Source organism: Sphaeramia orbicularis, chromosome 1, assembly GCF_902148855.1.
Source record: "Sphaeramia orbicularis chromosome 1, fSphaOr1.1, whole genome shotgun sequence".
NCBI lineage: Eukaryota > Metazoa > Chordata > Actinopteri > Kurtiformes > Apogonidae > Sphaeramia > Sphaeramia orbicularis.
The window spans coordinates 35,562,589-35,576,633 of NC_043957.1; the positions used below are offsets into that span (position 1 = coordinate 35,562,589).

The 14,045-nt window shown below is 39.4% G+C and overlaps 1 protein-coding gene across 2 annotated transcripts in view; it reads left to right on the top strand.

Moving 5' to 3' along the window:
- Positions 1 to 14,045, top strand: part of LOC115420832 (nucleosome-remodeling factor subunit BPTF) — a 49,366-nt gene that overhangs the window by 1,432 nt on the left and 33,889 nt on the right. For both annotated transcript variants that reach the window (XM_030136385.1, XM_030136393.1), the window contains exons 2-5: positions 1,467 to 2,289; positions 4,871 to 4,922; positions 5,752 to 5,920; positions 13,246 to 13,494. In XM_030136385.1, coding sequence (XP_029992245.1) covers positions 1,467 to 2,289; positions 4,871 to 4,922; positions 5,752 to 5,920; positions 13,246 to 13,494 — 1,293 coding nt within the window. The remainder of the gene's footprint in view (positions 1 to 1,466; positions 2,290 to 4,870; positions 4,923 to 5,751; positions 5,921 to 13,245; positions 13,495 to 14,045) is intronic.

Here is a 14,045-nt window from a genome sequence, read left to right on the forward strand (position 1 = left end):
AAACTCCAGCTCATTACAATATTACGTACACTGGGGCACCGTTACCATAGTAACCACTCTTATGTTTATCAGGTGGGCAAATTACATCCCTTCTTCCCAGTTGTAGACAGTCATGTCGATTGGCTTGTGTTTTGAGAAAAAAAAACAATCGACATATTTTTTTTATTTCTGTAGTGCAAAGGCATCACTGTGCCAAGGATTGGAAGTAATTCCACAGCAATTTAAATAAAGTTTTTTTCCCCCCTTTTTGATGTCCTTTTGAGACATAAAGTAATTATTCTCTGAAAAATAATGAGCTTATTATTTCTACCATATCAGATTTTCGTATCCTCTTCAGAGAATATTGTTCTCATTAAGGAAACATTACAGTAGACTTAAGTTTTGGGCTGCTCATCTAAAAAACATTCTCTCTACACTACATGCAGGTATAGATGTAGTCAACAACAAAGTGAATTGAGAACAACCACATGTCACAGTCACTAAATTCTTTCTGTGAACATTCAGTACAAACATGTATCAAACATACTTCACACACATGCTTTACTTTTACACAGGGGTCCTGTGGTTTTAAGCAGAATAATGAACACATGTGAACCACTGTTGGGCCCCTTCCAAAGAGACATGCTGCCACATATTATCCTGATCATCACCATCATCCAGCACCACCCTCTTTCACTATGTTGACCAGAAAGGAGTAACATCACAATGTTTGCTATTTTTGCAGGTTTATGCTGCCAAAAATAGCATAGGCTTATAACAAGGAACTTTGTTTTGCACCTTTTGTAAAGTCACTTCCCTGGTAACTGTAATGGACAAGTGTTGTGTAATATTTCGAACTGATAGGGAGTAATTCATTTAATTACATTGGTATATTATTATTGTGTTGTTACCATGCATGCTAGGCAGTGAAGCAAGGAATTGTTTTCACTCATGTCTGTGTGTGGCCAGAATAACTCAGCTGGTACTGTGAGTGAGTGAATGTCTTGTTGCAATTACTAAAACAAAAACATGTTTAGTTCTTTAAAAGAGTTGGGTGTTTCGTATTCCTTCTCTAGCTTGTTTCATTGAAGATGAAGTGTGGAGCTCTGTATGTGTACTGGTTTCATATGGGTATCCCAGAAGCAGCAAGTTGGAAGAGGGAATTAAGTGAGCGTGTTAAAGGTTCAACCAGGTATATCCTCTTTGTGCCAGAATTATAATGCATCAGCACAAAATGAGATACCATAGGACCACCTAGGCCAGTGCAATGCACAAAAATGCATTTGTGTTTAAATAGTTCCCTGAAACTGGTGCTTTTTATGCTCCATCAATGCATGCTTACTTACTGCTCTATATTTATAAAAATGAGGGTCAAAAAACAGTGTTTGCCTTTCCCTTTCATACACATTCTACTAAATTCCTATTTTGTTTTGTGTGCCACCCTTCTCTCCCCACTATCATGGCCCTTTTCCTTTTTTTAATTGCAGGCCGTAGAAGGAGTAGGGCACTGCGACCACAATCCCCCATCTTTGAGGCAAAGGACATTCCTTCCCTGGAGCTTCCCAAGTCCTCTGAGGACCTCCTGGTTCCTACCTCACAGCTTCTTAACGTGTCTGCGGTCTACGAGGTGCTCCGCAACTTTGGCACCGTGCTTCGGCTCTCTCCATTCCGCTTTGAGGACTTTAGTGCAGCGCTGGCCAGCCAGGAACAGTGCACACTGCTGGCAGAGACCCACATCTCCCTGCTCAAAGCTATTCTCAGAGAGGAAGACACTTCCAACACCACATTTGGTCCTGCTGACATAAAGGACTCTGTGAACTCCACTCTGTATTTTGTGGATGGTATGACCTGGCCAGAGGTGGTCCGTGCGTACTGTGACAGTGATCCGGAGTACCGGCACATTCTGCCTTTCCAGGATGGTGAGGATTATCCATATGAACCTCTGGAGAGTAAAATCAAAGTTCTCCAGTTTCTGGTGGACCAGTTTTTGGCAACAAACATTGCTCGGGAGGAGCTTATGTCAGAAGGTGTGGTTGCATATGATGATCACTGCAGGGTTTGCCATCGTCTTGGTGACCTGCTGTGCTGTGAAACATGTTCAGCTGTTTACCATCTGGAGTGCGTGAAACCACCTTTGCAAGAAGTGCCAGAGGACGAGTGGCAGTGCGAGGTGTGTGTGGCCCACAAGGTACCTGGTGTGGCTGACTGCATCCCCGAGGTGCAGAAGAGCAGACCATTTCTTCGGCAACTCCCGGTTGGTTATGATCGGCACCACCGAAAGTACTGGTTCCTGAACCGACGCATTGTAGTGTAAGTTCAGAGTTTCCATTATGTGACCAGATTACTTTAAGATTACAGGTTTTTCATGATGGTTATTCGTACAGAAGTTGCTGTGAGTGAGTGCAAGTGTGGGTGTTGTGCAGTCTCTTGGAGTATAGGGTTACTTCACATTTTTTTGCAAATGCAGCATGGCCAAGTGTAATCTCCAAATCAGAAGAGCTGCTGTTTTTTTGACAAAGCTACAATGTGCCACGACTTATAAACCAGCTATTATGATACTACAGACAATTATTTTTCAATGAAAATAAAATGCAAAAGCAATATTTTCCACTAGTTGTGACTGTTATTGCAGTGACATTCTGTCAAAATAATACCAATATAAGTTTTTTTGCAATGAAATTGATACTCCATTTGTTATAGTACAGTAATGATGCACAAGCTCACACAACTGCTGAGTAATCATCAGTACAGCTCTAAAGAAACACGGATAATACAGGAGGTATGTACACTGCACACTAATCAGGTAATTTTACTCTTGCATCCTTATTCTTGTAATACAATACACACTGTAGCTGTATGCACTGCTGGCATTGACATAATTTTTGGGGGTTTGGTGAACCCTGACTTGTGAGTGTGATTTATATCACAACAGACATGGTTTCAGTGCATGAGGCTCTGTGTAGCTGGTTGGATGCTCTTCTGTCCTTACTAATCCGAGGTATTAATTAATAGCCCTTTCATACAGGAGTTGTAAGTTTGTAAACTCGACTTACAGGACGGGTAACAACCCACCAGCACTGACTTCAGATACTACAAACACTTTGTACATTTGCTATATTAAACCATGATGTTGCAGTAGGTAATCAACAAGATGCAAAGGATGTATTTTATATCTACAACTCTCCCACTTCATGCATGAGTACAGAGTGGAGCAGCTGTTTAATAAACCAAAAATAATTGCACCCCTCCACTGGAACGTAACCTCACCATCAGCAATATCGGTCCCATACGTTAGCACATTGGTATTGAGCAGTCACAGATAGTGTGTATGTGCTGCGTCAGCAGCAGCAGAAGGCCTGCTACATAAACCATAAAGGAAAAGAGATCACCTGAAGAGTGTAAGATTTAAGAGGGTATGTGACCAACTACACTCTCTGTATCTGTTTTTCTTTTTGTGCTTCACATGCTCATCAGTGGCTGCCAGCAGGTGCCCTGTTACTGATCTTCAGAGGCTGTATTTACATGCAGTCTGCAAAAAAATTAATGTGACTGTGTGTACCCGCCATGGTTGATGTGCAATAGCTGCATGTGTGTGTGTACATGTACCCATGGTGAAGTCCTGGAAGGATGCTGAATAGACACTACTTACATGTCCTCAGGCTTTACAGTCCCTGAGCACAGCCCATGCTGTGCAAAAAGCTGTCAAATGTTCCACTGTGTAGCTGCAGCTAAATAGACTTAAGTATCTAGTCAAGTTTTCTTTTTATTCTACTCAGCCTTGCACAGGCTTAGACTTCCCTTCACTTAGTGCAGTTGACACACCGAGCACACATTTTTATGTGAAATGTATTTACTAAGGAGTTATTTTGTCCACGTTCGCAGTATTTAATTAACAACAATTTGCATAGAAATAGTAATTAGTATCTATTATATCTGTGCAATTTTTGAAAGAAAAAAACACAATTCGGGTATTGTTGACTATTGCAATTTGAGGCAAGGAAAATGATAGGAGAAACGCACCAATTACCGACCATTGTGAAGAAATAGGGAAGCTTTAAAATGATTGTAAAACTATGTAGAGACCTTTTCATTTTGCATGAATGAAGCATTTGTGGGAAAAAAACAAAGCAATTTGCAGAACAAACCTCCCCTGGGAATCAATTATGTGAATCTCAAAGTTTTACACACAATATTTTTCTGCTCACTTGTAACTGAATCCATAACATAAAAATGGATCTTTTAAATCGCAGGCTTTCCTCTCTACTGTTGCTATTTCCATAGGATAGGCTGTGGATCATATCATGGTAATATGATCATATGTTTAATTATACATTTTATTTTTATGGTTCATTAGTTCGGCAACCAAGACAGTCCTTTTAAAAGGTTTGCTCTCAGCCAAATTTGCATGTTGGTTTTGAAGTAGTGTTTTGGCAAATAAAATTATAGGTACTTGGAAAGCACTCAATGTAAAAACTTAGTAAGTGGCCATATTTTGTCCATCTACAATAGCTCTAAAAATCTCAACAGGTTACATACTTTGCATATATCTTAATTGAGTTTTTGTCCAGAGATGATATTGAATGCCTGTTCCTTTCTTACATGTTGAACATAATTAGAAGTGTGGTGCAGAGCTGCAAGACGTTTAAATGTCCTGATGGGGTTATTTTCTTTGGAAAGAATGAAAACGTGGATTGTAACAGAGACACTGAGACTTTAACATTTGTTCTGATATCACTGTGCTACTGATTTGTCTTGTAAATTGTACAGTACAAGAGAAAGGCCAAATAACCTTAAAGCACAAACAGCTACTCAGCAGCTGGTAGAAAGCAAGCATATGTAGAGCATACTGTATATCATGCTTTTTAACCTACCTGTCATGTTTGTCCTACAGTGAGGAGGATGGTGAGCAGGAGGACAAAGCCATCTGGTACTACAGCACTAAGGTAAGGAGGTGTACACTCACAGCAGTAACAATAAAGAACATTTTGGATCTTGTAAAGAGTTGCATCAGTGCTAGTAATTTCATGGTTTATATATATATATATATATATATATATATATATATATATATATATATATATATATATACACACACATATATATATATATATATATATATATATATATATATATATATATATATATATATATATATATATATACACACACAGACATATATACATCACACACTATATGGATAAAATATATATATACTATATGGACTGTTAATATTTCAAATCAGCATGAACAGGACATCGTTCGTGCTGTAGCTATGATGTGTCCCAATGTTTTTGTCCAGATAGTTTACAAACATCCATATTTCCTAGAAGTTTAATGGGAGGTTTTCTTCCCTAAGTGAAATGTGAGAATGTTATTTACAGTCAGAACATGAAAAACATTTTTGACATTTAGAGGTACAACATTTAAAATCATAGTTGTGGGTAAAAAAAAAAAAAAAACATTGTTGAGAAAAATTTAGTAAAAACCATCTCTGAGGCGTTTTGGAAGCAAAGATAATTTAAACAAAAACTAACCAATGCAATGATATTTATCACACTATAAAACTATATCATGATACAGAAAAGAAACACCTGAATTCAGCGTATCCCAATACTTTTGTCCATCTATTGTACATCATAATCCTATTCTTTGTTTGATTAATGCAGTATATTTATGTATATTTATGGCTATGGTTTGGTGTTTGTTTTGAACCTGCCTGTGCACCATGATCCTTTCCTCACCTTACCTGCCCCTTCTGTCCTGTCGTCTCAGGTCCAGTTAGCTGAGCTCATAGATTGCCTGGATAAGGAGTATTGGGAGGCAGACTTGTTTGCAGCACTCGAGGAGATAAGGGAGGAGGTGCACACGCATATGGACATCACTGAGGACCTGACCAACAAGGCCCGTGGCAACAACAAGTGCTACCTTACTGCCGCCAATGGTGAAACATATTCTCTTTCTCTTCTTATCTTGCTAAAAATGCACTTTTGTAAATGCAGGATGCTCATTGTTGCTGAATTTAATTATAGCTGAGAGGGAGAGAAGGATCCCTTCTAAGCCCATGGCATTTTTTATTCCCCTTTCCTGCTTACTTACTGTCTCTCTCCTCTTGCCTGCCTTCCTCCCAGTACTCATGAATGCCACCCAGTCATAGATGGCCATGCTATAGGAATCAAACCCAGCTATTATGTAACCTTACTCTGTTCCCAGTTTGGCCAGTGTCCAGCACTTGAGCTTCTCCTCCGTCCCTCACCCCATCCTTTCCACCACAGGGGTTTAGTCATAGGCCTGTGTCTTTGTTTTCTTGTTTTAAAGCTGTTTAGATAAAAACAATGCAAAGTATAGTTCACATTAACCTACATCAAGTGGGCAATTACAAATGGAAATGTGCCACTCTAAGTGATAACCTTTTATGCAGCAGCTGGAGTGAAAACTTTTGATGGGGCATCTGCTGTGCTCAAATGAGCCAAAGGTTTCAATCAAAGAAAGAACTACACCACTTATAAAGATAAACACAGCCTCTGTCTCATTCTCTTTTAGACTGCTGTCTGTGCCTCCACTAACTTTTTAATATACTCAACAGTACAGTATACACAATAACATCTATAAGTACGATACACAGTACTGGTAAAGGTGCTCTATGTAGTAATTCCACTTTCAAATATTAAAAAAATGAATTAAAATTATCATTAGAAAAAGCAGGTGGTTTGTGGTTTTACTTTGGCTGTGCTCTTTCTTAAACAGAGCTAACAGTTGTAATGTAAACTACTGGATGACGCAGCTTGAAGATTGTCAAACACAGTGTTGTTTTGACCGACTGTCAAAATAACCAGCTATGGGTTTCTGTTTGCGAAAGAAAATTTGACAATACCATAACACAGATGTGTGTAAACAATGAGCTTTATACTTTTTTCATTGTGTGATACAGTCTGTGGATGCATAGTGTGTTCTCTAACATCATTACTACTTAATATGTAGTAATATATTATATTATAACCTCTTTAATACTTAAGGGTATTATTCAATAAATGTGTAGTAATTAGGCCTTATACAAATCTTCTTTATAGTGTATTTGTTCAAAGTTCAAGTTACTGTTGAGTATCCATACACAAAAATACTCAGAACACTGTATTCTTAGCTCAGCTTCATATCTATGAGTGACATTTAAGAGTAGTAATTCAGAGCACGTATGCTATACAACATATATACTAGGGGTGGGAATCTTTTACTATCTCACGATTCGATTTCGATTTTTGGGGCTATGATATGATTCAAAATCAATTTTCAATTCAAAAATGATTTTCGATTCAAAATTCTTTGATTCATACTGATTTCTTTTTCCATCTATAGGTGTGCAAAGGTCCTCATGATCTACTCCAGTCTGCTTTGCAAGACAGAATGACAAATGTTGACACTAAAATGTCTTTTTCACATTTATTAACTTTTAAACATTTATCCATGTTTGGCAGAGAGTTTGGTGAGGCACAGCAGTGTGTCACCGTGTTGTTAAGCTCTGGGTGATGCCTGCTGACAGACTGTATCTCATGAAATCGCGTTGTATGTGACACCAATTTATTGCATTTGGCGTGCTATATGTACGCATTTTCATCTTTTAGCGTGTTATTTAACGCCATTTCATGGTGTGTCAATGCGCTAACTGCTAATCACGCTAACTGCTAATCGCGCTAGCTGCTAATCGCTAACCGCTAACTCTAAACCTAACCCTAACCCTATAGATGAGTTTCAATGTTTACTAACAACAGTGATGCGCACGCACCTCGGAGGCAAAAACACCAGTACCAGCTGGCTCACATACACCTCCAGACTCTGCCCCGGAACTCGTGAACGAGCGAATATGTTAGCTCTAAAACTGTCCATTAAGTGTTTCTGTCCAAAAGCCGATCCCATCTTCTCTTTCACGGCTGCATAATTTGACTTAACCGCATCGGGATTGGCTGTCCCATAGTAGAAAAGCAAACTGTCACAGACGGGTGGGGAGCAGAGGTTGCACTAGACATTTTTATTGTCCGTCATTTTGACGGACAGGGTCGTAAAAATTCTGTCATAACATTATTATGATTGACATTTCAAATTTTTATTTTTTAATGATAATGAGATATATTTAGTAGTACTTAACGTTTAAAAACATCTCAGTGATGCAGCAGCTGTAGTTGCTGCTGGCTGATAAACCAATGTGATATCACTGCTCGCATAATTATATACTCCACTTTTAATTGGTGTGTTATCTGTAGACATTCTAAGCTTTCCTTGTGTATGTTCACACAGTGTCAATCCCATGCACTGAGGGTTAGGGTTCAGGTTCTGTGAACCACAGATCTGGGCACAAACTGATGTGCCATAGCACATGAAAGGTAGAAAATGCGGACATATAACACACCAAATCCCATAAGAACTGGCATATAACTTGCTTGTCCGTCATCCTTCACCACATCAGTCCCTCTTTTTTCACCACGTTTATCAATGCCATCACATTTACTGGGCTTTAAAATAACTAAGGAGACTCGGCTGTCTTCACAGTTTGCGCGAGCAAAGTAGCATCTAATTTTGGCTAAAGTCAGCTAAACAACAATTACCCTCAGTATTTTAATCTGTCAAAATGATGGACGGCCTTCAGAATTTTCCGTCATTTAAAAAAAAAAATCTGTCAATGGCGGAATATTTCCGGTTAACACGACCTCTGTATGCTTGATCTCCAGTACTTACAGATATGAAGTGTGCACAGCACAGACCAACATTCTTAACTTCCTCCTCAGACCAGTTCTCGCATCTTAATGCCTGCAACCATAACTTTCGCCGATTTTTCTGGAAGGGATGTTTGTCACCAGGAATTCTGTAGAAGTTTAAATCCTTCTGTGTGTTCTTTCTGTTCTGACAACCCACGGCACAGTAAGACGACGGCATTATTCACAGTTACAGTCAGTGTTTTGCTACAAACTCTGTGTGCTTTCTGCCTCGAAGGTGTGCGAGCAGCATACATCCTACGTCATCATGAAACTGATCTATACGCTAATGTTGCTGATGTGAGCCCGCGCATTGGTGGTGTTCCTGAAGTGCTTAATCTGCATTTTCCAAACCTTACACACTGTGAAGCTCATGTCAAGCTCGGTCTTCTTGGGTAATGGATAATAACCAAAGTGAGTCCAAATTAGGGATGCAAATTAACGATTAATTCATTAATCATTAGTTGGTTGGCCTTATTGATTGATTAACGATTAATTGATAAGCGGCGATTTTCCTGAGAACCTGAATTTCTCTTTCAATACAGTCTATAAGAATAAAAACAAAATATTGTTTATATACTTAATGAAAAAAGCATGTCATATTCCTTAATGATTGATTGATTGATTGATTGAACCATTGGCTACAGTCAGTGTTTCCTGTGGAATTCATCTGTTGATGTGGTGGGGTGTAATAGGGGGGTGCGCATGCGTGCGTTTCGTCGGTGGTGGTGAGGGTGTTACTCGGCCGCACGCGCACACTTCGGCCGGGCCGTGTTGGTTGGTAATTGCGCGTGTGCGTGCGTCACTTGCCATCCTACTTCTAATACTATGGGGGTACAGGGCGGTGCAGTCTGTGCCCCCGCAGAAGTGAAAGTGAAACTTTTCGCTCATTTTTCTTTTCCCTACCTCCTGAAGCTTCGCATATGCATTACAAACCTGTGTCCCAGATCAGGAGCCTGGAGAATGTTTTCAGCTTCTGTCTCACTGACCAGATAGTCCAGATGACCGTGGACTAGACCAACCTCCAGGGAAAACGCTCCGATCAGATACCAACCCTGCATTTGTGCGTGTATTTAGTCGGGGTTGCATCGCTCCCACAAACAGACGGACCGGTCTGTGTTTGGCTCCACCATGTCCTAAAGTCATTCTAAAGGCGGCCATACACTGTGCGATTATTTCGATCGTTGCACACAGCTCCATCTCAAACTGTGCGAATCAGTCGTACAGTCAGGCTCACGATTCCTGTTCTCACACTGTACGGACCGACGCTCGTATGCGACCTGACTGCTCACACTGTAGGACCACACACCACAGGACGCACGACACGTTTGAGTGTTGTATCCGGAAATACAACGTTAAAATACCAAGGAATCCTTAAAAGTGCATAGACGATTGTGCATTGGCGTGAGTCACGAAATGGTAGTGCTAAACAAAAACCAACGAGCTGCTTTGGTAATATGTGCCATTATCTGCGAGGAATCAAAAAAGAAGAAAAGACAACGATGTGTTTGGTGCAGGCATTGGTTGTCCAGACGTGGACAGTATGGGCTGTCATCCAGGAACTAGTGGTAAACTGCAACAGCCAAACTGCACTAGGTCAACAGCCAGCTACTGTTAGCTTGTACGCTACTGTACGCGTCTGTGTTCGCGCATGCACAGTGTGAGAATTTGAGGCACATCGGTTCGTGGCACTGCTTTGACAGTACGATACACTCACGAGGAGCGAGCAGGATTTCAAACAGCTCCGTTTTCCTTGCGAACACACGATTGCTGGTCGTGAGGTGCTAATCGCTTCTCTTTACCCCATGTACACTGCACGAAGCACGACACACGATTAGAGGCACACCGGGCCCGATCCCAGAAAGAGTCGCACGAGTGAGAAATCGTCTCTAAACTCGCACAGTGTAAGGCCGCCCTTTTCGTGACTCACGCCAATGCACAATCGTCTATGCACTTTTACGGATTCCTTGGTATTTTAACGTTGTATTTCCGGATACAACACTCAAACGTGTCGTGCGTCCTGTGGTGTGTGGTCCTACAGTGTGAGCAGTCAGGTCGCATACGAGCGTCGGTCCGTACAGGGTGAGAACAGGAATCGTGAGCCTGACTGTACGACTGATTCGCACAGTTTGAGATGGAGCTGCGTGCAACGATCGAAATAATCGCACAGTGTATGGCCGCCTTAAAGCCGCCTTAACTCATCAATCCGGTTCGATGACCGGCTATCCCAGCCGCGGCGTCGCAGCGGGGACAGGTGGACAAGGGCCATTAACCAACGATTAATAATTTTAATCGAGCAAATTCTTATCGACAATTAATCATTAGTCGATTAATTGTTTACATCCTTTGTCCAAATCCTTGCCTTAAATGAGGACGGGGCCGGTTGAATTTCTCTTACCTCTTCTATTAGTTTCCTCTTTGTTTTGGTGTTTACCGCGCATGCGTATGTTCCAGAACCGGCTGTATGATGACATCAGGGCGTCATGTACAAAACGGAATCGATTTTGGGACATTTTAAATTGATTCTGAATCGTAGTAAATGAGAATCGCGATTTTTATATGAATTGATTTTTTTTGGCACACACCTACTATTACAGCAACTTGCTGCAAAAGCATCTTAGAAGAAATACAAAGACAGATTGGTCAGATTTTTAAAAGGATTTTTGGAAGGAAGACATTTTAATTTTCTGCATGCAAGTCCTTTTTTCAGGTGTTTTTGCTTCCCAGCTCACATCTTTTGTGATTTGGCAGAGGGTGGATTTGTATAATGCCCTAATATCTGAAGTGTTAAAATACATTCCTCTGGTTTAAATACTGGTTATAAGTCAAATGAATAAAGTAAATAAGATGTTAAATGCTTATGTGTGTAAATTATTTAGTGCAGCACCATCCCTCAGCTTATGTTAATCTGTTTCGGTGCTACAGATGAGTCATGCTCACATAAATGACTTCCACTGTGGATTAATGACAATACTTGCTTACCCATTAATATGTGGCGACGACTGCTGCTATAAATATTAGGACTGGCTGGATCACTGCAGTACACAACAAGCTGCAGCAAATTATGATAGGGCTGGGTGATAGAATCATAATTATTGTGATAGTATTATATTGTAATAATTATCATTACTATGATATACACTTTTCACTTAAAAAAGGTTCTGTTAAGCTGCATATTTAAATATTGATCTGAAATTATTAGAATTGTCTTTAATATTGTAGTTCATGGTTTGAATAATGTTTGTCATGATTTAACCTAAAGAATGTGTCATAGCTTAATACCATCTCAGGCTGAGAGATCATCCTTTAAACTTAAAAAATAATGATTTATTTCCACTCTATTGTTTTTTTATCTTATTGATATAAACTGATGTGATCATTTAAGTAGTGGAAAGTGTATCAACAAATATTTAGACTGCTTCGTCGTTTTTTAAAGTCAAAAGAATTGTAAAGTGACTGTATATCCCTTTTTAACAATACATTCATGTACAGAACATGTTATGTGTGTTATCGTTTTTGTATTAAGCTGTTATGGCTTTAACTCTTAGGCCATTTTTGTTCATTTTCTTTTTGATTTTGTGATCGTTATGGCTTGTTACTGCTTATGGCATTCAAGAATGTTTCTTTGTTGACATTTGAAAAAAAAAATTGTCAGTTATTCTTTTAGGTCTATTATACACCTTTTGTATCCTTTGGTAAACCTCGAGCCAAAAATGCACCCACAAATAACTGTTATAGAATCATCACTTATCAGTTACTTTTTGCATAAATCTCTTCAACCTTTTCAGTTCTGTTCAAAACTACCAAATGTTCAGTAATCGTCACCATACCACTTGTTTTATTAAAAACATAAAATATGCGATAATTTCCATATAATGCATGGTGAAGGTATGTGTTATTGTTTTATATCAGAGTCATGGATATGTCAAAGATTAGCAATAACACTTTTATTGTATTAGTAGTTTTTGTACGGTGCAGAACCCTCTTGGCAAAAAAGCGCATTATTAATTTACACTGAAATGACATTTTAGAAATCTCACTTTAAAAAAACTACAAAACATAACCAGGACTCATATATGGCTGTCCTTTTTTCCCACAATAATAACAGCAGTGACAACATGTACTCAAACTGGCATTTAAAAGCTAAAATTCTGCCTATACATGTAAATTCAATTGATCCACAAAGGTTAAAGATTATCAAATGTCAAAGATTTGACATTTAAGTCTACTCTTCTGTTCCAAAACTTGGTCAGCTACCATCACGCAGCAATTCAGGATGATAAAATTTGAAACATGCTGTTATAAATGCTTTTATAATGGTTGCTTTTATAACTTTTCATTCACTTGATTTCCTTTTCCTACTTCTTTTGTTTTTGTTTCTGTTTACATGCTGCTTCACATACAAACTAGCATTTAATTAACAAGTGTTGTTTTCACGAAGTCTAAATATTTATATATGCCCAGCATTTAATCTCCCTGGTCTGATCATTATTAATTTCTGTTTACATTTTCTTCTCTTAACCAGAGGAGATACTGGAGCGGTTGCGGGCCAAGAAGGAGGAGGAGCTGGAGGAGGTGAAAAGACGCGCTGCTGAAGAGGCAATGAAAGCTCGCCTGGAGAAGGAGAAGAAGGAGGTGGATGTGGAGAAAGAAGACGAAGAGGCCAAGATAAAGGACGAGGAACAGCAGCAGGATGAGGTCAAAGCTCACGCAGTGGAGGAGGACGAGGCCAAGGAAGGGATCAGATCTGCCATAAAGGAGGAGAAAACTGGAGGTAGTTGTGATGATAATGGTCTTAATCATTTCCATGGAAATCATGCTTAAAACGGCCTGAAAGCTGCTTTTGTGGCTCTTTTATTACCTCCGCCAGGAGGTATCGTGATCACTTTGCTTTGTGTGTTTGCGTGCGTGCGTGTTTGTTAGTTAGCAAGATAATGTAAAAATTCATGGACGGATTTTCAAAACATTTTCAGGAAATGTTGATACTGGCACAAGGAAGAAATGATTAAATTTTGGTGGTGATTTGGGGGGGGGGCGGGCAGATCTGTCTTGGCATGGGTCTGCGCTCTCAGAGTGCTTTTCTTCTTTTAAGTTTCTTTTGATTATTTTTGAGGAAATGGAGCAAAAAGTAATAACAATAGTTGACAAAAAAAGATAAGGCAAAGAACATACCCCTCCTGCCTCTCACTACTTTAGAGACACTGCTTATTTCCACTCAGTTTTCTTTTTGATCTTAGGTTGTAAAAAATAAAAACATCTTTACACTTGTGTAAATAGCTAATTATTTGAGAATCAATACTGCAATTATATTACTTTCAAACTGTC